Source organism: Pseudorca crassidens, chromosome 15 (genome assembly GCF_039906515.1).
Source record: "Pseudorca crassidens isolate mPseCra1 chromosome 15, mPseCra1.hap1, whole genome shotgun sequence".
Taxonomy (NCBI): domain Eukaryota; kingdom Metazoa; phylum Chordata; class Mammalia; order Artiodactyla; family Delphinidae; genus Pseudorca; species Pseudorca crassidens.
Genome location: NC_090310.1, coordinates 42,500,504 through 42,525,022, shown reverse-complemented (window position 1 = coordinate 42,525,022; position 24,519 = coordinate 42,500,504). Strand labels below are relative to the sequence as shown.

General features: G+C 39.5%; 1 protein-coding gene across 4 annotated transcripts in view; it reads right to left on the bottom strand.

The window, feature by feature from the left end:
- KIZ (kizuna centrosomal protein) overlaps nt 1-24,519 on the bottom strand; it is a 113,724-nt gene that overhangs the window by 81,368 nt on the left and 7,837 nt on the right. For all 4 annotated transcript variants that reach the window (XM_067707380.1, XM_067707382.1, XM_067707379.1 and 1 more), the window contains exons 3-4: nt 22,952-23,114; nt 14,221-14,313 (exon numbers count right to left, since the gene is read on the bottom strand). In XM_067707380.1, coding sequence (XP_067563481.1) covers nt 14,221-14,313; nt 22,952-23,114 — 256 coding nt within the window. The remainder of the gene's footprint in view (nt 1-14,220; nt 14,314-22,951; nt 23,115-24,519) is intronic.

Genomic DNA, 24,519 nt, shown 5'->3' with positions numbered 1-24,519 from the left:
ATTTCAAAAATGAACGAGAGGAACTCCCCTGGTGGTCCAATGGTTAAGACTCTGCACTTCCACTGCAGGGGGCACTGGTTGGGCAACTAAGATCCCACAGGCAGTGCAGCACTGCCAAAAAAAAAAAAAAAAAAAAAAATAAGGCGAAATTAAGGCGTTCCTCACTAAACAAAAACAGAATTTGTCACAACCATACTTTCCCTATATGGAATACTACAAGGAGTCCTTCAGGCTGAAATGAAAGGACACTACACAGTAACTCAAGTCTGCATTAAGAAATAAATAGCACTAGTTAGGGTAACTACACTGGTAAATATGTATTTAACTATGTTGGTACATATAAAAGCATAAATATATTTTTCATGTAACTCTAGTCTTTTAAATCATACAGGAGAAAACAAGAAAACATTTTTAATCTTACAGTGCAGTACCTTGAAAAGTACAGTAGTACAGTACAACAGCTGGCATACAGGGGCTGGCATCGAGTGAACAGGCAAGAAGAGTTACTGACTGGAAGAGGGAGAGGAGGTGGGAGACAGTAGAGCTGAAGGATCGCCAGCAATAGGAGACGGAGGGCAAGCTGCAATTTCACTCATGCCTGACGCTGATGGAACACACGTTTGCATCTTTGAAAGTTCAAAACTTGAAGGTTCGTATGTATGGAACTTACAGTATATAGAAAACAAAGAGCAAAATGGCAGACGCAAATCCTACCTTTTTAGTAATTACATTAATTTTAAATGGATTAAATACTATAATTGAAGCCAGAGAACTGGCAGAATGGATTTAAAATATGATCCAACTATATGCTGTCTAATGAGACTCATTTTAGATTCAAAGACACAAACAGGTTGAAAGCATAGGGAAGGGAAAAGATATATCAAGAGAGCCTCATGGAAAAAAAATATACTATGCAAACAGTACCGAAAGAAAGCCGAAGTGGCTATGTTAATCAGACACAATAGATTTTAAGACTCAAAACTGTAACTAGACACAGGACATTTTACAATGATAAAAGGGTCAATCTGTGAAAAAGATATAACAATTAGAAACATGTAAGTATATCTAACAACAAAGTCCTATCTGAAGCAAAACCCAACAATAATAGTTGGAGACTTAAATACTCTACATTCAATAATGGTTAAAATAACTAAATAGAAGATCAATAAGGAAACAGAGGACTTGAACCAACTATAAACCAACTAGACCTAACAGACATATAAAGAAGACTCCACCTACCAACAGTAGAATACACAGAATATATATTCTTCTTAAATGTACATGGAACATTCTACAAGATAGACCCATATGTTAGGCAATAAATCAAGTCTCAATAAATTTAAATGGATTAAAATAAAGTTCTCTGATGACAATGGAATGAAATTAGAAATCAATAAAAGAAGGAAATTTGGCAAATTCACAAATATGTAGAAATTAAATAAGAAACTCCTAAATAATTAATGGATCAAAGAAAAAATGACCAGGGAAATTAGAAAACAGTTTGAGATAAATGAAAAGGAAAACACAAGATCCTAAAGCCTATGGGAAGAAATATTTAGAAGGAAATTCAGAGCTGGAAAAGCTTATTAGAAAGAAGAAAGAACTCAAATCAATAACCTAAACTTCCATGCTAAGAAAGTAGAAAAAGAAGAGCAAATTAAATCCAAAGCAAGCAAAAGGAAGGTAATAATAAGATTAGAGCAGAAATAAATGAATTAGAAAATAGAAAAGCTGGAGACAATCGACAAAACCAAATGCTGATTCATTGAAAAGATTCACAGATTGACATACCTTTAGCTAGACTGACCAAGGAAAAAACAAGACAAATTACTAAAATCAGAAATGAAATTGGTACTTTGTTACCAACCTTACAGATATAAAAAACTAAGGGAATATTATGAATAACTGTTTGCCAACAAATTAGCCAACCTAGATAAATTGGACAAATTCTTAGAAAGACACAACTACCAAAACTCACCCAAGAAGAAACAGAAAATCTGAATAGGCCTAAAACAAGTTAAGCAATTGAATTAGTAATCAAAAAATTTCCCACAAAGAAAAGCCCAGGACTAGAAAGAAGGCTTTACTGGTGAACTCTACCAGACATTTAAAGAAGGATTAATACCAATCCTTCACAATTAATACCAATCCTTTAGAAATTCTTCCAAAAACAGGCGAGGAAAAACCATTTCACAACTTATTCTATGAGGCCAGCCATAATACCAAAACCAGACAAAGACATCACAAGAAAGAAAACTATAGACCAACACTTCTTATGAATATAGTTGTAAAAATTCTCAACAAAATGTTAGCAAACCAAATTCAGCATAATATACAAGGGATTATATCCCATGACCAAGTAGGATTTTTCCCAGGAATGCAAAGTTAGTTTAACATATGAAAGTTAAGTGATATAATACATCATGTTAATAGAATAAAGAACAAATAAAAAACCCAAATTATTATCTCCACAAACACAGAAAAAGCATTAGACAAAATACAACATGTGTTTATGATTTTTAAAAACTCAGCAAACTAGGACTAGAAGGAAACTCCCTAACCTGATAAAGTGCATCTATGAAAAACCCATAGCTAACATCACAGTCAATGGTAAAAGACTGGAAGCTTTCCTTCCCTCAGATCAGAGTTAACACAAGAATGTCTGCTCTTAACACTTCTATTTAACGCCATACTACAGATTCTAGCCAGGGCAGTAAGGCAAGAAAAAGAAATGAAAGGCAAACAAGATCAGCATTCTGTGTTCAAGCAACATGAGACTTAAAATTGTTGAGATGGCAATACTCCCAAATTGACTTACACAGTTAATACAAACTCCAGCAAAATCCCAGCAGGCTTTTTTGCAGAAATTGGCAAGCTAATACTAAAATTTATGGAAATAAAGGAACCCAGAATAGCCAGAACAATTTTCTAAAGAAGAGGAAAGCTGGAAGATGCACACTTCCCAATTTCAAAACTTACTACAAAACCAGGGGTAATTTAGACTGCACTAGCATAAAAATAGACATACAGATCAATGGAACAGAACTGAGAGTCCAGAAATAAATCCATATATCTACACTCAATGGACTTTTTAAAAGACATTATTTTTAGAGCAGTTTTAGGTTCAAGGCTAGAAGGGGCTGGAATTGTTATTTCCGTTCCTCCACGCAGGAGGCTAGCACCTTCTGGAGCTGGGTTTTTCCTTCCCTCAGGTCAGTCAAGCTCTGGCTAAACAGCTTCTCCTGAGGGCAGACCTTGTTAATAGCAGAGCGTTCTGGCTCCTCTCCCCCTTCCCCTCCCTGACAGTCACTGTGAGGACCTGGTAGAACTAGGGGTAAAACTCACAAAAGTGTGGGGGGCCCCTGTGGCTGGGTCCCCCGGAGTTTCTCTCGTGGATCTGCCCACACTGAGCCTTGTCAGTCACAGTTCCTGTTTCTCTGTCCGGCACTGAGTCCTGCAGAGGCGTCAGCTCTGCTCTGGGAAGCTGTCGCTCTCTCTAGTCATCTCTTGGTCTCTCCAGAGAGAGATAGTATATTGCCCTGGGACCTCAGGGACAGCATATTGCTCTGTGACCTCACTTCTCTGTCAGATCTAAGAAGAGATGTTGATTTTCAGCTTGTTCAGCTTTTTACTTGTTAGGATGGAGTGGTGACTTCCAAGTTTCTTACCCGTTGGACTGGAAACTGACTACATTGTAATTTTAAGAGCTGTGTATTAACCTTTCCTATAGATGTTCCATAAATTATTTAACGAGTCTTATTTTCATGGACCTTGGTTTGCTTCCCACCACCTACCCTTCCAAACCATGTGCAATAATTATCCCTGAGTGTATGGCTCTCTGCATTCATGTGAGTAGGACAGCCTCCTAGAACAGAAGTTGCTCCGTCAAGACTGACTTATAGGATACTACTGTCCAAAGAGGCCATTATGTCATTATTAAGAATTTTTCATTACACCACATGGTTTAAACAGCAAAATTATATTAATCAACATTCTGATTCATCAGTATAAACAGTATTTGTGACATAATATGTGACCTATTATCAGTAACAAAGAAGTCTTAAAACAGGCAAAAATCACCAATTACCACTACCCTAATCTAACAACTACTTTCATTTTTCCTGTACTCAAACAAAAAGTTATTTAAATAGATGGCTCCAAGTGATGGGTTACAGTGGAGAGCTTCAGCTGGCCGTATGCTGAAGGGGACTCAGAGTATATACACAATAGTGGTCATTTAGTGAAGACTTGAGGCCAATCAGTGATCAGACTTATGAGTTTGAGGCCTTTGATTTTTCACTTTCAAGACCGATTTAGGGAGTATTAATGAACTAACTCAGAACAGGGAGTACACCGCAGCCCTAAGTACCTGTCTCTTTGTTGGTCTGCTTAAGGCCAAGATATGAAGTCAAAGGGTAGGCAGGCCTTAGAGATGAGAAAGCCCCCTGGGGAAGGACAAAGGAAGTACCCCTGAGTTATTCCTTTCAATCAGTTCCTCTCTAACTCCTCTGACCCACTAAGAGAAGCAAAAGACTCCAGGCCCATTCCCAGGGCCAAGAACTGGAGAGAAACAACAAAATCTAAATGGTAACCTGCACAATCAACAAAAATAGCATGTACCCACGATTTAAATGCTTACAGAACTGCAGAAAGCAAAAACAGTGACCACTTCAAGATGGCACTGTTAACAAAGAGTACTTCCTGAAAACAGAAGCTACAGACAGCTCTCTGTGATGGGAAATAGTTAAATGCAATTTTGCCAGACTTTTTAGAATACGGAACTCTGGTCCTCAACAAGCTCTAGTAATACACTAATTAATGAGAACATTACATATTAGTGTCTATAATAAACCAATAAGTAAATTGTTTATGGTTTGCCTGATTTGTTTTATCATTCTCTCCCCACCTACACACATGCATATGTGTATGTGTATATACATACACACCATTTTCTCCTGAACCATCTGAGGCTAACTTGGAGAGACGTTGCCCCCTCCCCCTGAACACTTCAGTGTGTACTTCCTAAGCACAGGGACATTCTCTTTCACGAGCAGAGTTCAATGACCAAAATCAGGAAATTTAACATTGATGTATTTTCCATTCCACAGTCCACATTTAATTGGCACAGTAATGCATACTGCCCCTCCCCCTTCCCTCTCCCCACTGATAACCATTAGTTTGTTTTCCAGTATTTTTTGTGGCTTCTTTTACTTGGCATAACATTTTCAGGGTGTCTCCATGTTGTATCAAATATAAGTATTTCATTCTCTTTAATGGCTGAATAATATTCCATTGCATGGATATACCATATTTTGTTTATCCATTTGTCAGATGATGGACATCTGAGATGTTTCCACTTTTCAGCTGTTAAGAACACTGCTGCCATGAACATCTGTGTACAAGATTTTGTGTGGGCATATGTCTTCACCTCTCTTGAGTGTGGAGTTTTTGGGTCATATGGTAACTATGTTGTGAGTACATTGGTACACAATGGTAACATTGTGAGGAACTGTGAACTGTTTTCCAAAGTGGCTACACCATTTCACATTCCCACCAGCAATTATTTAAACTTGCATAACAAAAAAGAAACCTGCAAAACTATAAGAAACCTGCAAAAACTAATTGCTGCTCGCTATAAGGCAATGCTACGTTTGAAATGGCTCAGACAGCTGTCTCTTTTTTTAAAAAATAGTCTGTCATTTTGTTTGCTTAGCAACAGGAAATAGGGTGGTCTTTAACCTTAAAATTCTGAATATTATTATGTGTCTTCTCAAAGCAGTTTCTGAGCCAGGGAAGCTGAAGAGAAAAATGCTGTGTTTCACATTATTACTGACAGTGGTATAATATTAGGAATTGAAAAGTTTTTGAGAGACAGCTGTTATTGCCAAAGGAAGGAGTATGTGTCACTGTTTAAGGAACTGACATAATGATCAACTTTTCTATACTTTCCTATTACTTTCTGTAGTTAAGTGTTTGAGGTAAATCTGTAATCCAAGGTTTTAGTTCATTTCTTCCTTTTCCTGTCACAGTTATCCATCTGTACCTCTTAAAATATATTGGAGAGGAGATGTTACCACTGATACCACAGAAATATAAAGGATCATAAGACTACCATAAACAACTATATGCCAACAAACTGGACAACCAACAAGAAATGGATAAATTCAAAAAAATATGAACAGATAAGTTACTAGTAATGAGGTAGAATCAGTAATCAAAAACTTCTCAATAAACAAAAGTCCAGGACCAGAAGGCTTCATTAGTGAATTCTACCAAACATTCAAAGAAGCATACATACCAATCCTTCTCAAACTTTTCCAAAAAAACAGAAAAGGAGGTAACTCTTCCAAACTGATTTTATGAGGCCAGTATTACCCTGATGCTAAAACCAGACAAAGATGCCACAAGAAAAGAAAATTACAGGCCAATATTCTTGATCAACATAGATGCAAAACTCCTAAAAAATATTAGCAAACTGAATTCAACAATATTTTTTTTTTTTTGGCTGTGCCACACGGCTTGTGGAATCTTAGTTCCCTGCCTAGGGCTTAAACCTAGGCCACAGCAGTGAAAGCACCAAGTCCTAACCACTGGACAGGGAATTTCTGACAATATATTAAAAGGATCATATACCACAGTCAAATGGAATTTATTCCAGGGGTACAGGATGGTTCAATATCTGCAAATCTGTAAATGTGATATACCACATTAAGAAAATGAAGGATAAATATATGATCATCTCAATAGATGTGGAAAAAATATTTGACAAAATTCAACATCCATTCATGATAAAAGTATCAATAAAGCAGGTATAGAGAGAACATACCTCGACATAATAAAAGCCATATAGGGCAAGCCCATAGCTAACATCATACTCAACGGTGAAAATGAAAGCGTTTCCTCTAAGATAGGAACAAGACAAGGATTCCCACTCTTTCCATTTTTATTCAATATAGTATTAGAAGTCTTAGCCAGTGCAATTAGGCAAGAAAAAGGAATAAAAGGCATCCACACTGGAAAGGAACAAGTAAAATTGTTACTATTTGCATATGATATGTATTATATATAGAAAACCCTTCAAGACTCAATCAAAAAACTGTTAGAACTAATAAACCAATTCAGTAAAGTTACAGAAAACAAAATCAATATGCAAAAATGTTGAGTTTCTATACATGAATAATGAAATATCAGAAAGGGAAATTAACAATCCCATTCATAACTGCATAAGAAATACCTACGAATAAATATAACCAAGGAAGTGAAAGACTATATACTAAAAACTATAGGACATTAATGAAAAAAACTGAAGAAGATACAAATAAATGGAAAGATATTCTGTGCTCATGGATTAGAAGAATTAAATTGTTAAAATGTCCATACTACTCAAAGCAATCTACAGATTCAATGTAATCCCTATTAAAATTCAAATGAAATTTTTCACAGAAACAAAACAATCTTAAAATTTGTATGGAAATGCAAAAGGCCCAAATAACCAAAGCAATCTTGAGAAAGAAGAGCAAAGCTGGAGGCATCATGCTCTTTTATTCTGAAATATATTACAAAGCTACAGTAATTACAACAGTATGGTATTGGCATAAAAACAAACACATAGATCAGTGGAACAGAATAGAGACCACAGAAATAAACCCACACATATGGTCAATTAATTTACAATAAAGGAGCCAAGAATATACAGTAAAAAAAAAGCCTCTTCAATAAATGGTGCTGGGAAAACTAGACAGCCACATGCAAAAGAATGAAACTAGATCACCATCTAACACCATATACAAAAATTAACTCAAAATGAATTAAAGACTTGAATGTTTTAAAAAATCATAAAACTCCTAGAAGAAAACATAGGTGGTAAACTCCTTGACATAAGTCCTTGGCTATGATTTTTGAATCTGATACCAGAAGCAAAAGCAACAAAAGCAAAAATAAACAAGTGAGACCAGATCAAACTAAAAAGCTTCTGCACAGAAAAGGAAACCATCAACAAAAAGGTAACCTACTGAATGGCAGGAAAGATTTGCAAATGATATATCTGATAAGGGGCCAATATCCAAAATATATAAAGAACTCATACAACTCAAGAGCAAAAAATTATCTGATTACAAAATGGGCAGAAAAATCTGAATAGACATTTTTCCAAAGAAGACAGAGATGGCCAAAAAGTACATGAAAACATGCTCAACTTCACTAATCATCAAGGAAATGCAACTCAAAACCACAATTAGATATCACCTCACACGTTAGAATGACTATTATCAAAAAACAAGAAATAACAAGTGTTGATGAGGAGGTGGAGAAAAGGGAACCCGTGTGCACTGTTGGTGGGAATGTAAACAGGTGAAGCCACTATGAAAACAGTATAGAGACTCCTCAAAAAATTAAAAATAGAACTACCATATGAGCCAGCAATTCCACTTCTGGGTATTTAACTGAATAAAATGAAAACACTATCTTGAAAAGATATCTGCACCCCGATGTACACTACAGCACTATTTACAACAGCCAAGATATGGAAGCAAACTAAGTGTCCAATGATGGCTGAATGGATAAAGAAGTTGTAAAAATATACAATGGCATATTATTCAGCTATGAAAAAGAAAATCCTGCCATCTGCAACACCATGGATGGACTTTGAGACATTATGCTAAGTGAAATAAGTCACACAAATACCATATGATCTCTCTTACATTTGGAATCTAAAACAAATAAACACAAACCACGTTCATAGATACAGAGAACAGACTGATGATTGCCAGAGGCTGGGGGTGGGAGATGAAAGAAATGGGTAAAACTTTTTTTAGTTTAAATAAATTGAAAACATATTGGGAGCTGGGGAAAGTGATAGCAAAGCAAATGAATACAGTTGAAAATATTTTTAAAATCAGGAGTTCATCTTTACTGGCAGAAAGGGGAGAGGACATGCTGATGGATCCAGCAGCAAGTTAAGAACTACTGTAATGGTGTCTCAGTTAATAATAACTGCTTACAGTTTTCAAAGCAGGTAGATCTTGAATATTATTGTACTTTGAAAAATATATTTATGTTATACTTCATGTTTTGCAGAATACTGCAGTAATTTTATCTTTTCTTATTATTTTTCCCCCACAGACGAGGGAATTGGTAAGTAACAAGATAAATGCAGAATGTTAAAATGGAGCTGTCAAACCCAATTTCCAGCTTTTCACACAGTACAATTACTGCTCTTAGTTTCTACAAGCCCTTAAGTCACATTGAGAAGACTTCCAAAAATCCCTTAATAAAAATTTACATATAACAATCCTGAAGGAATTATTTTACTTTATTGCGTGTTATAAACTGAATTGTGCCCCCCCCAAATTCTTATGTTGAAGCCCTCCCCCAACGTGACTATATTTGGAAATGGGGATTGGAAGGAGGTAACTAAGGTTCAGTGAGGTCTATTAATCCAACAGACTGATGTTCTTAGAAGAGGAAAAGACCCGAGATCTGCCTCTCTCCACACACGTGCACAGAGAAAAGGACACACGAGGACCCAGAGAGAGGACAGTCGTCTGCAAACCAAAGAGAGCTCTCACCAGAAACCACCCCAGCTGGCACCTAGATCTTAAGACATCCAGCCCCCCGAAGCGTGAGAAGATAAATTTGTTGTTTAAGCTACCCAGAATGTGCTATTTTGTTATGGCAGCCCAGGCCGACTAAGACACCATGACAATGTGATTTTTAACTCTTCATTTTGCCAATGGGGTAGATTCGAGACTCAACCAAATTTTCACAACTGAGGCCAAGAGGAGATGTTACTGGCCACTAAATCCAATAGAGGTTAGAACTACCTAAATTTTTAAATGGGTCCATTAAATTCAGGCTTCAAAGGTATGTCCTGTAAGTTATTCTGTATTGTAATCATGCTAAAATCATCTATTATGAGTTGCTACCACCAAGGGCTTTACTTCTCGTTTCCTAATTGGTAGGTAGCCTCTCTGTCCCCACTCCCATAGGTAAGTGGTAGAAAGCCAGGGACACCCTCATACGGCCACCCCAGTGGAGAAGGAAGATGGCTGACGACAGTGACAGTGGGGACAGGGGCAAGAGGATCACTGAACACGTGCCAAGCACTTACCAGGTGTCAAGCAGACTTCTATTCATTACCTTTTTAAACCCTCAAATCAACCACTGTTATTATACTCACTCCAGCAAGACTTACAAGGTTGGACAATTTGCTCTCGGTCACAGGATCCAAACCCAAATACGCGGATTCCAGTGCCCATCTCTTATGCCACAATACTCAAAACTGAATGAGTTAAACTCAAATTGTGTTACTAAACCACAGCTTTTTTTCAAAAAAAAAAAAAATCCCCAATAATGAATCTGAAGTGTATGCCTAATTTCTTACTCAATTCAACCAGTGCAAAATCAGATCTCACTTGATTCAGCTGGATTATTATACCACCAAGGGAGACCATTTCACTCTCTCCCAAGGTTAGGTGAAAATGCAGCATCTAAATGAATAACTGAAATACTTCACATGATATGGCTAGGCTGTTTTTATTTGACCAGGAATTTCTCCCGACTTTCGAGGAGCATTTCACCCATACTACCTTGGAAGGCAGTGTAGCAACATGGCTAATAACATGGACGCTAAAGCCACATGGTCTGGGTTTGAGTTTGGGATCTGCCTAGCAGTGTAGTCTTGGGCAAGTTAACCAACTTCTTTGAGCCTTCCTCTAAAATGAGGATACGATAGTATCTACTTCCAGGATTGCTGACAGGATTAAATGAGTTGATGAATATGAAGTGCTTAATGCTGCCCCTGACAAAATACGCATGCAGTCACTATTCCCCATTGTTAATATTAGGATTAGGAGCGGAAGTAACAAGCTGCACGTGGAGTCATTCTCCACGTGACCCTTGCAGGGAGGTTTACAACAGAGGAAGTGGAACTCCCCAACCAGCCTTTAGTCCTGTGATGGAATTCTCTGGTCCTCCACATTCTCCAGCCCTGGCAGAGTATAATCTTTCTGTGAAGTATCCAGCTCACTTCTGCTTTTAGTAGAACATATTTCACAGTGTAACAGTTCAAAGAAACTTCACAAATCCCACCTCAAGGTTTATGCTCTCATTCACTAATGCCATATCCACCTCTCCGGGGTGTATATGTTTTGATGTGTCTTTATGTGTATGCTCTAGTCACTGCTGATACAAAAAAGCTGGGCAACAAGAAGAACATGCCTAGAGACCAATGGAATGAGGGTTCACCCCAAAATAAAAAATGGCAACGTATAATAGAGAAGGATTACTATATTATAGTAAAATATTTGAGGAGTCAAATGGGGACCGGAACTTTGTCTTTTCTGTCTATTAACAACAACAACATAAGAGTTTACTAAGTAGACTAATATTAGAAACAATCTTGGGGGATGAACAGATCAATGATTACTTCTCTTCAGAGAACACATGACTGAAGAGCAGCAACTGGATGCATGAAAACACTGGACTCCTATTATAAAACCGAGCTAAAGTTCTACACTGAAAAAATAGACAACTACTACCTGATCATTCTTCTTAGTGGTGCATTCAAGCTGCTGCTTCTGGTTGAAAGTTGCACAACCACTTCTTAAAGCTATCTTTTCATAACTCAGAATTATCATTAATTTGACAGCTCCTCTCCCCTTCATTGGCATTCTCCATCTCAATGGCCACCCCAACTCAGGCCCTCAGTTCGTTCCTTGCGTCTGAATAAATCCTGGTTTTCTCGCCCCATGAGCTCCTTCCTCCAGGGCATCCTGCACAGCACTGCCAGCCCTGCCTTCCTGCACCTATGATGTAACTGCTCTGAGCCCCAGTCCTTGCTTCACCTGTCCCATCATGCACGTGCACACACACTGATTCCAGGGGGAAATTTTCAATCCTCGAGCCTTGGACTGAGTTCCACGATGCCCCTTTCCAAGCTCATTTTCTCCCACTTCCCTGCAAGAATGTTCACCTTTAGCCAGACTGATGGCTTCTCGCCGGGCTTCCTGCTTCCACTCCTTCACTCACAACATCTTCAGACCCAAGAATGTCTATCAAATACCCAGTGACTGGCACCCTCCCCACCCTTCACGCCAGCTCACACACCACCTTCTCCCCTAGGCCGTGGAGGACTCATTGCAGAGGAAGCAAACTTTCTTTCTCCATGTAGCTGGGACTCAGCACACACTATCCTAGGCCTCAGAAAGAACATCGCTTTGTGGGAAGCGCCTTAAGGGCAAGCATCGTGGCATTCCTAGAGGGACCTGCTGCAGCTTCTCAAACAGAGCACTCACTCAGCAACGATCTACTGAATTCAACCACCGTGCTCAGGCCAGTCCCTGGAGACCAGCGCTCTGGGCACAGAGACTAGCTCATGTGACTGCTGAAAGATAAAACATACCCCATACGGTAAGGAATTGTTCTGGTTTAGTGTATAGTAAGTGTTAACTAATTCAGGGTTCTGCTGAAATATTTTTACCTTTTAATTGATAGAACATCAATGGGAAATTGAAAAAGGCAAGCTACGTCTCAAAATGTTACCTAATTGAGTCTTACATACAGTCAAAAGTCAAAGTTTTTAAGGAGATGACACATTCCAGTAAAAAGGAAACACTTCTAATTATTCTATGTAACATTTTAAGGAGTTGTCAGCTATATGTCTCTTGCCCTAATTTTAAATATGACTTAAAAGGAAACTATATAACTATATGTAAGGTAAGGAATCAGTAGTGCAAATATAAAAAAAAGTCTCCCATTTTATTTAAGTACCATTGACACTGTCATACTAACAAGGTGTCTATCAGGAACAGCACAGAAAGAACAAACTAGATTATAGATTAAAAAACATGTCAATTATTTCATGACCAAATGTCAAACAGAAAAACTGCCTGAATGTCTCAGAAGTCTATCACATCATACCACATTTGGTATACATCTAATGGCAGAGAAATCATTTATCATTAAAGGCCTTTATATATAGGTCAGGGTTGCTGGGGCTTGGTGTTTTGTATCTTACAGTTTAAAGAATGCTCTAAAGTTCTAGGTTTTTTAACTTTTTAATCTCTGGGAAGGAAAACTAAAACTTCCTATAAACTCAGATTAATGCCTGTTAATGCACGGAAAAAAGAAAAACTAAAACCTTGCTCCTACTATAAAAACAAAATAGTGTGGCCTCTGTTTCTTTTCTGATAAGAGTCTTAAATACCAAACAGTTAACTGCATAATAACATTTACTGGCAGCCCGGCAGCCTGCTTAGCAGATATATAAAACAGGTAAAAGGAGAAAAAGTTAATTTCTTGGCTGAATGATTCCATCGGTAGCTATAGGGCAAACCTGAAAGTCTTTTAGTAAAGTAGCAGTTGATTCTTCTATCAATCTGTAGCACACATACTCTTCCAAGGGAAGCATTAAATATGAAAATCATATCCCGTTATCATCTGTTCCCAGCTTTCAGCCCAGTAAGCTTTTCTTAATGAATGCTGCAGCCTAAGGAGGAAGCACGCTGTTGGCTTCTCTGAATAATGGAGTGATGCTCCCATTTTTGCTTATTACAATATCGACTGGCTGAGGGGGTTTCACACATAGTCACAAGTGACTACTCTTGCCAGCATGCTCCAAGTTATTACAAGATGTTTTTAGACATTTCATCTAAAAGAGCTTTACTGCTTTTAGTGAAGAAAACATCTATGGTCTTGAGCAGAATCATTTATATGGAGATAGACGGGAGGATTAGAAGCCTGCATTACGGCAGATACATAGCAGAATTTATTTAAGTATTCCTTGCCATTCATTTTGTCTGTTGCTGAGATATGCAATTTTTCTTTCCACTTTATCTATGAAAAGGTTAAAATGTACAAAATTACGTATACAAAGAAAAGAAGCAAAATGCCACATTTCATTTACTTCTCATTTAAAACATTTCTGGAACTAAGAAAAAGGCAGCTACAAAGCATTATTTAGAAAAACAAAATTTCACCTACTAACAACACTGAGGTTTTCTTTGGAATCTATCTCTTACAGCCACAGTGACTGCCTTTCAGCAAATTTAATTGAATTATACATTAAAGCAATACTCTATAAGCAAATGTCTTTAAATAATCACTTAAAGTTTAATCAAAAAGATCTTTGTAATAAGACGATTTTATTTACAACGGTATCCTAAAAGATGAACACACCAAAAACCCTCCGTTAACAGAAAGTTTATCATTTTAATTTATTACCTTTTCTCTGTCTTCATCTTTCAGTTCACCTTTTTTTCCCAGGCTATCTTTTGAGAGTAGCTGTATCTTCTTAATTTGAGTCTCATATTCAATCTAAATATAAACAAAGTTTGATTTTGTGGAGGATATTATTACAACTAGCACCTATTTATATTTTTCAGACTTTACAGCATAAAAGGAACAGTAAAGAGAAAGTAAAAACTGATACTGCTGAGAAATTCAATTTATCTTAGAAAACAGACAATTTCACAAATAACACATCAAAAGCTGGATTCTATAAAATGTTACACGTTTTAAATAAAATAACATTTGATGGATTTTCACTTAGTCCTTCATCAATCTAGGAAATAAAACCTTGATATATTAAGCTATCATGAAAAATCCAGTTACTTTATCATGAAAGTTACACATTTGACGGTGCTTCTTCTGAAAAGTTCTGCCCTAAAAAAAGGAAGAGAAAGCAATCCTACTGATTTCTTATCTGTATGGTATCCACATAATATCATGGTCCTACTTGTCATAGCAACTGAGTATATTACTTGCTAGATCATCAACTGGAAACAAACTCCATTTTTTTTTTTTTTTTTTTTTTTTTCCCCGGTACGCGGGCCTCTCAGTGTTGTGGCCTCTCCCGTTGTGGAGCTCAGGCTCCGGACGCGCAGGCTCAGGGGCCATGGCTCACGGGCCTAGCTGCTCCGCGGCATGTGGGATCTTCCCAGACCAGGGCACGAACCCGTGTCCCCTGCAAACTCCATTTTTTACGGATACAAATACACTGTAGATGTCAATGATCAGCACCACAGGCATCAAGTTTGCTCTCGTGCTAATAACTCATAAAGATGTCTGTGTCATTACCACACTATAATTGATGAAAGTGATTGCATCATAAAATGACTTTTTCTTAAAAGCAACACATAAAAAGCACTTTGATTCATATGTTAGTAAGTAAAGCCTTAAAAAGTCTCTGCTTGTGGTCCATCACAGATAAGTATCAGAACATTTTCTAAATGAGGCAGTGATGTACTGCAATTGGAAACACACCTATATATAAGATAACCAAATTAGAAAACTGTTTTCTTAGTTCTCAGTCTGAAGATAAAATAGGCCCGAACTTTTGTTTTGACACACAAAAAGTGAACAGACAATAATAACCAAACTTGACTTGTCTCCCTCAAACTATCTTAAAAGGTATTATATGCTGCCCCATTTTTAATATGTTAAGCAGGGATTTCTTTTTTCTCTATCAGAATGCTATTAACACAGTAGATTGGCAGTAATGATATAAATAGAGACCTAATTAAATCAAAGTTTCATAAGGCCAGTAAAAATGACAAAACAAGCCAAGAAAAGATAAAGAAGGCAATTAAGAAAATACAATTTACATCTCTCTGTTCTATATCTATCCTTTGAACTTAACAGATATTTAATTTTTAACCCCAAGAGATTTAAACAGGCACACTCTACAAATTCCAAGAGAAAATACCTTTAGAAAGAGATGAGGGGTGATTTACAAAATAGACAAAGTAAACAGAGATTTATTAAATAATAAACCTTAAGCAAAAATTCTTTGTTCCTGTGGCTACAAATGTTTTCTTATGCTCTTTGAGATCAGTTATAAACATGCAACAGGCATTGTACCTGATTTCCTCACTATGGGATCATTTCAGAGCCACAACTCCAAAAGACAGAGCACTTTCTCAAGGAAATATAAGAGTATTATTCAATTCATTTTACTGAAGCAAAAAAGTGCTAACTGCTTCAGAACTTCATATAGAACATCAGGGAAAGTATCTTCAAGAGTCCAATGCAGGGTGACCTCCCTGGTGATCCAGTGGTTGAGAATCTGTCTTGCAATACAGGGGATGCTGGTTTGATCCCTGGTGGGCTACTATGATCCCATATGCCGCAGGGCAACTAAGCCTGAGCACCACAACTACTGAGCCCTCGCACTCTGAAGCCCGCATGCCACAGCTAGAGAGAAGCCCACTCACCGCAATGAAGAGCCGTGTGCTGCAAAAAAAAAATTAAAAAAAAAAAGTCCAATGCAGATTGTTCTCAATGCATATGAAACAACTGAACTGTAGCTACTCTTCCAAATTAATGATGCAAATAAACACTATACAATGTATTTGAAATTTTACAAGTTACTATGATAAATTGATAATCGACACAAACTGTAACTCTGCATGACCTAGGACCGTGGGTTTGCACCTACAACTGTCTTTGCTCTCCTTCTTTGCCTTTTATTTATATATACAGTACTCGGTTATTATACATCCAATCCACCTCCTGAACACTGGAGAGCAGGGACTCTCAACCCACAGGGCTCCCCAGTTCTACTTCCTCCTTTATCTGCATTTAAACAAAGGGTTATACTATGTTTAAAAGGTGTTTTTTTTTTTTTTTAAAGTTTGGGAAACATTGCACAGATGAATCTCTCCAAGACTTTCCAGCTAAAAATGCCTGATGAAGCAGTAGAACATGTGTCCTCATGTACATCTATTTCTCTGACCATCAGTCTTTCACGTCTTATTCCCTATTTCTTCTCTGAATCAGGTCCCATGGGCCTCTTCTATCTCCACAATACAGGAGGGCTTGCACTGCATCCTTTCTCTTGGGTGCAGACTCAGGTCCCTGTTCCCTTCTTCCCACATGGCCTAGATTCCTCACAGTCAGAGCTGCTGCTTCAGAGGCCAAACGACTCACGCCTCAGTAGCATCTGCTGGCCTAGAGCCTCTCTAAGGACAATCCTCTCATCTCCCAATCAGGAACTTGCTCTGTCCTGTACTGCTTCACAGCACTGGATTTGCTGCTGTCCACCTAAATTTAGGAGGCCTTTCCTACTCACTTCCTTACTCTGCACAGGTGATTCATTTCAGCTCAACTAATGAAATCTGCTGACGGTAATCTGGGGTCGTGGGAAGAGGAGCTGGAGGTCCTGGCATGTCTGGGATCTCTCCATACTCACAATGTGCCCCAGTTTTCATTGTTTCCTTCTTTTCTCCTGTATTCTCACTTACATTCCTTCAGTTTTCCCTCGTCACATCACCACTTGCCTGAAAGTGCCACTATTACCTTTTTCATAAGCTTCCTTTTTTCACTGGTCTTTGAAATTGTACAGTAATTCTGTTACAGAGCTGAATTGACATTGAAGATCAGCTGGCCTGGCCTCTGCACATTACAGTTGAAGGATGGCTACAGAGAGTTAAATAAACTAATGTGACTCTCAGATGAATATGAGAGATTCATAGTCTTTTTGTTTTTCCCTCTCCTATTTTTTTTCCAGTATATGGGCTTCCTCTTAAATGTGGAACTTTTACCAAAAGATATGGAGGAATATTTATTTATTCAACTAGGACATATTAACAGGCAAAAAATGGGGTTTGCTACAGACTTTGTCTTCAGGAGCCAGAAGGTCATGCTCTGCCCACAGTGGCTGTCACAGTGCTTAGCAGGAATTGTATGAGAGCTCAAAAGATTTGTTCTCTTCAAATTTTATGCCCTATAGGCACATGTAACCTGATGACTGAATTTTCAACAAGATCACATCTTTAAATAATGACATTATGTCTTCAAAATGCCTCTGCTATCAAACACAAATGCTCCTGGGTGGTTTGCCATGGGTCCAATCACACACGTTCATCCTCACATAGTTGTTTACGGTCCATAAGAGAAAACAAGAATATGGAAGAATTACTTTTCAGTCAGTGCTTACTGAGCACTTACTATGTGCCACTGAGAGCACGGAAATAGTAAGAAAAGGAGCTCACGGTGAGGTGGGGAAACAGACACGCAACAATGACAGTACCGTGAAGGAGGTGCTTATGTAGATCATATGACATAGACCTACGGCAGCATAGAGGGAGCGAGGTCTCCTCTATGTCCTCCGAGTCGAAGGACATAGGACAGAATGTGGCGCATTCAAGGAATTACAAACCATTCAGCACGTGTGTAGCAGAGTGCAGACGCGCATGTGTGGGAGATAAAGGTGTGGAGGCATGGTGCGAAGACATGCGGTGGGAGAGAGAGGGGAAGAGATGGAGGTGTGGAGGAGGGGAGGGGAGATGGCAGGAGGAAGACTGGGATAGGGGAGCAGGGGAGACAGGAGCGAGGGGTGGGGATGGAGGGAGAGGGTGGAAGGGGACAGGGTGGGGAGAGAAAATGTACACATCCGTATAGCTGTGTGAGAGGGACAGAGAACAGAACTTGTGTGTGGTCAGAAGGCTGAAGCTGTGGGTAGTTGGCAGGCAGAGATCAGCGCCTGGGCTTTGTCCCGAGAAGGCTGCGCACTCAAGGATTTCAGGCAGAGGGGAGACATGACCAGATGATGACCCGCTCCCGGCCAGGGACCCTCCCTGAGCCCTGACATGCCAGCCCCAAGCCCAGCACTTGAATGCAGGAGGCCAAAGCAGATGCTGGCAATGCTCCACACGTGGCCATGGGACCTTTCTCAGTGCTCCTAAGTTCCAGTACCCGTCTCTGTGCTTAAGGCCCCTCAGAGCCTGGGGAGGCTGCTCTGCCTACAGGACCACACGGTTAATGAGCTCCCCACACCTGTGCCCTTCCCCCAGCAGTCCTCATCAGTGATGCTCAGGAGCCCAGCTATGCATCTCCCAAATGCTCTGAACCATTTGGTGGAGTTCCCCTGCGGAATTAAGCTCCAGGTGCCCACTGTGGTAGTTGACTTAATACCCCCATTCCGGCCACTTGTCCTTCCCTGTCTCAGCTCCCCACTTGCCTCCCGGCATCCTTGCACTTCCCAAATAAGCCACTTACATCCGAACCCTTGTCTCAGGGTCAGCTTCAGAGAAAAGCCAACCTGAGACAAGAGCAAAGGGCACCTGAGGAAAACTGCTCTAAGGACCAGCTGGGCCCTTCCACTAAAGCTGCCAAGGTGGGGAGTGCGAGGAGGGAGGGGAAACAGAGGTGAAGTGGGCGGGGTGGGGAGAGGCGGTGAGGGGGCAAGAAGAGGGAGAGAGGGGCACCCTCTTCACAGCACCGGTGATTCTCCTATTTATATTTGTGAACTGAATTTATTCACCCTCTTTATCCATCTGACAAGTAGCAATATGGCCACAAAACTGTATTTACAAAACTACATGATATATCACTATCCTTATAAAGCCCTGAAAATTATTATAGGACCCCAAATAAAGTAGTATAATTCATAAAATCAGTTGAAATGGCTTTTCAAAAAGTTTTTCAGCCCATTTTAAAAGATTTTAACATTCTACAATTAAGTGGGCCTCGTCTTACAAAGAGGGAGAAATTCACTTAATATAATTTGGGCAAAATCCCCACTTCTCTCACAATGCTTCACCTTGTTTCACTTTCTGGACTTCCACCAGTTAGAAGTTCATTCGCACTAACTATACTCTAGTCAAGGGAAAACGCCCCGGGCATTCTGGGGTGTGTGGCAAATACAGCACGTAGGTGCTGACCAGAATACCTCTCTCCTAAGACTTCCGTGAGGTGAAGATGTGACACGGGAGTGGGGCGGGATTAAGGGAGACAAGTGGCTCTGGTATTCCTAAGGCCACAACTGGCCGTGGCACAAAGGAAGAGGCAGGAAGAAACACGACGACCCCCACTGCTTGGACACTCCACTCACTGCACAGCTTGCTGAGCTGGTGGTGTCACGGGCATCACTGGCTGGTTCACAGCCAATGTACAGTTTTCCACAGAACACGTATGTTTCCCAACTGCAGCTACATGACCTGCCCTTTTATGCCATCAGCAGATTTTTAAAAAGGCATTCCTTCTCCAAAATTCAAAAAGGAATATCTGTGTCATTTTTAAATGATATTTATGAATAAAGCTTTACAGAGTCCTAGAAATACAGTTTATCATTCTTTTCTTGAAAATGGTCCCCTATGCTGATATTCTTTAGTAGCTCGTGAGACAAGTTTTTTTTTTTAACACATCATACTATACACAACAAATGCTCTCAATATTAAAATATTTACAAAGGATGATACTTCCTTTCAAATTCCTCCCTCTCACATTTGGTTATAATGAGAAATCAATAATTAAGTAAAGCATCAATATGAAAATAAGAGGAAAACTTCTATTATTTCCTTTATTCCACTGGGAAGAAGAAATTCCCTGCTTTGTCCACCACTTTTATTTTCTCTTTGAACTCTCTGAAAAGAAAAGAGGTTTACAATGTTGATAACAATTGCTTTTTGAGCCTTAAGCATTCTACTTGAACACTAGGAGGAAAAACCTGGAGTGCTGTAGCTAAGACTCACTATTGCTTGAGCACATCTAGCCTCCAGATCTTGGTTTCTAAATACCCCTACCCACCCAAAGGAACCACAGCTCCTCAGATAAGAGGCTAATTCCAAGTCTGAGGCAGGGAAGTATAAGGTAAACCTGGAACATCTTGTCAAAAGGACACAGGAGCCAACTCGAAGAGACTCTCACTGGCAAAATTTGGGAGAATGTAAGCAACAAAAGAATAATTACAGTAATTGATAATATAATGACTAAATAAAGATTCACAAGCCCAGAGTGACATTTAGACAGAGAGAGGGAGAAAAAGAAGGAAAGAAAGCTCTTCTTCATAGAAGAATGCCAGCTAACAAATGTAAAAGATGAGATCAAATTAGAAAATCACCATTTCACAACCTCCACTATAACTGATTCAGGCATCATTAATGGATTCTAAAACCGCTAGGCAAAAGGCTGTTGAGGAACAAGGTATTCCCAAGATGTCAAGCCACCACTCCACAGATTATTTACTAATTTACAAAGGGAAAAAAGGTACCTTACAATAGAGAGACCTAGAGGTCACCATGTTAACAAAGCCATCAAACTCAGCCTGGCTCAAACAAGACCACCTGACATCATGGCTCATGAGCCTCCTGATGGGATGCAGTAGACTGTATAACCTCAGCTGTGACTATTTAAATTTAATTAACTAAATTTAACACAAAAACTCAGTCCTCAGTGTCACAAGCTACATGTTAAGTGCTCAGTAGCCATGTACGGCTAGTGGCTACTGTATTAGACAGCATCAGTACCGAGACAGAAGGTTCCCATCACCACAAAGTTCTACTGGGCAGTGCTAGTCTAGACCAAATTTCCAGTTTACAGGAAACACAGCGGATGCTACACAAGTTAAAATAACCAGTCAAATTCAGAATGTAAGTCATTCTACAAGCAACTGGCCTGGCTTCTTCAAAAAGCCAGTATCATTTAAAAAAAAAACAAAACAAAGAAGACTGGTAGGAAACCAAATTAGATTAAAAGACTAAAAAAGACACAATAACAAATGTAATGTGTACCCTAGTTGGCTCCTGGTCTGGAAAAACAGACTTTTGAAGGGAACTGTGGAAACTGAAGTATTGGCTGAATATTAAATAATATTATGGAATCATTAGTAATTTTCTTAGGTGTGATAATGGTATGATTATGGAGGAGACTGTTCTTGTTCTTAAGGGATCCACACTCAAGTATTTAGGGGAGAAATGTCATGGGTTCTGCTGCATACTTTCAATGGCTCAGGAAAAAACATACATACACAGACAGAGGCAAAGCAAATACAGCAAAATATTTACAACTGTTGCATCTAGTTAGATCATGAGCTGTCTTAGTCCATTTAGGCTGCTGTAATAAAACTGCACTGGCTGGGTGCCTTATAAACAACTGATACGTATTGCTCACAGTTGTGGAGGCTGGAAGTCCTCCACAAGATGTCAGCACGGCTGCCTTCTGGTGACAGACCCCTCCTGGTTCAGAGCTACCACCTTCTCACTGTGTCCTCACCTGGTGGAAGGGGCCAGGAGTGCCCTGGAGCCTCTGTTACAAGGCACTAATCCTGCTCATGAGAGCCCCACCCTCGTGATTTAAGCACCTCTCAAAGGCCCCATCCACTAATAACATCACTTTTGGAGGTTAGGATTTCAACATATGAATTTGGGCAGGGAGATACAAACATTCAGACCACAGCATGAATGTTCATTATAATAATTCTTTTCCTGTGTACTTAAATAATTCTTTTCCTGTGTACTAGGGGAAAACTGTGAGAGGAAAAAAAAGAAAGGGAAGTGCTGAAGCCAACTTCTCTGGTAACCAGTATGCAGGTGGGTTAAGTTGGGCAAAAGCCCTGAGCAGCACAAATGGTGAGAAACAAGGCCTAGCCCTCCATGCTTGACACAGTTTGTAAAGCAGAAGGTTGCCAGGCAGCCTAAGGGAGTGGGGGCCAGGGTCGGAGAGGGCAGGGAAGGCGTGGCTGTTCTGGCTCGCAGAGTCGATGGGCGTGAGGGTGAAGTCCTTGGGCCAGTTCTTCCCCCCAGTCTCCCCCTGACACCCGGCCTGCCCAGAACAGTGGGGCTCAGGCCACAGAAAAAGAACCTCTGAAGAAGGAAGCAGGCTCCACAGGGAACCTGATGTTGCTCAAATTCAGTCCTGAGGCCAAGAGATCCCATGTGCCAGGCGCCAGGTCAGGTGTGGCCAGAGGCCGTGCCCGTTTAACTACCTGTGTAGAGTAACAAAGTATAGATGTTCCAGTAATTCCTCAACTAAAGCAGAAATCTGAGAAAATGCAATCTCCAGTTTTCTGATCAAAATCTGGTCACATGGTAATTAATTCCCAGAGAAAACTGACAGTTAACCTACGGGTGAACAACTGAACATCAGTGACTGCCACGGACCAGAAACTTACTACTCACTAGTCCCAATCTTAGCTAAAAAGGACAAAAGAAAACAGTACAAAATGAGATGTCACCTTCAGTTCTTGCAGTTTCTCTGAATTTGTGGTAAAGTGTCCAACGTGAGCCTGGACCCGCTCAAACCGCTTTAAATATTCTTGGTTTCGAGTACGAGCCTTCTTTTCTGATTCACATATTTCCTTCAGGTATTTCTTTAGTTTTAAATACTTCAGCTTAACTCTAGAAGAATAAAAGCAGATTTTTAAACGATGGAGTTAGACTTGAACAACTCTAAGGAGGAGAATTTAACAAAATTGTTAATGAGACAATGTATTCTAAGATATTTTACCCAAACGCTGCAGCCTAAAGGATAGGATGCATGTGCATTTTTAGAGAGGAAATTAATGCAGCATCACTGAGGTATCACCTCTAGGCATAACTCTCCTGAGAAATGGATACCAGACCACATTACACCACTCACACATACAGATTTATATGGATTTCTTTCTCAAAATTAAGTGTGGTGTCAAGAGCCGTGCCTAGGTGGCCCTTTTCAGATGAACAGCCCAATGGCATTCTTTTATGTGACAATTTCAAAACTACCTGCTCATACAGAAATAGAATCAAACTATGCACCACAATCCACAAACATTAAGAAATTTTGAAATTTAAAATGCCCCAAAAGTTCTCATTTAGGTACTTAAAAATTTTTTTAGAAACTGCAATAACATACTGTATTATGAAAGTATTTTATAACAATATATGGATTGTCACGCTACTCAAATTGTGAAGAAACCTTTGGAGACTCTCATCCAAAATGCAGTATCAAAAGACACAGCGGGCAGCTAGAACTGTGCAGCCCCTCTCCCCTCATTACCAACACTGCTCCTCTCAGCTCTTTCTTCTTCACAAGTATTTAAGTCATAAGAGCACCTGGTATGTAGCCTTTCCACTGCTGGCTCAATTACTTATTCAACATTCTCTCATCAAGCGAAAATAAGTTGCCAACTATAAAAATGTTCACCCTCAAAAACAGATTTGCAGAGACGCTGGAGATGTTAAAAATTAAACAACAACAGACCTTAAACTTCCACCTCTAAGCCAATAATTTTCAAGAAACTCTTTATCGTGCTAATAATTCTGTGCTTTGATCTTGGTTGGCTGTCCCCATTTTTCCTTCCGAACAAAAAACTCAGGACTGGGTGTACTGCTGTCCATGCCTGCCGCTTTTAACACAAGTGACGGTAACAGAGGTGGAACCCGACATAATTTCCCACATAGGCACTTGGGGAGGCTGCTTGCTGCGACCAGAGTCCACCTGGAGTAGGTTCAATAGGAACCACGCCTTCTCCACCCAAAGTCTAGCTTCACTCCCGCCCTCACGTTAACCCTCGAAGCTGACCACATCAAGTCATCCAGCCCTCCATGCAGTCATTCATACAGTCAGCACTCTGCATACAAAAGCCATGCAGCTTGGGACAACAGGGAAACAAAACTTAGATACACACAATATAGTGTGATGGCTGCTATGAGCACAACTGCAAGGGACTCTTAAAGACTGGGCAATGTGACCTAGCTAAAGGGGCCCAGGAGGCCTTCCCAGTGGAAATTAATTTTCAGCTGAGACATGAAGGATGAATTAACA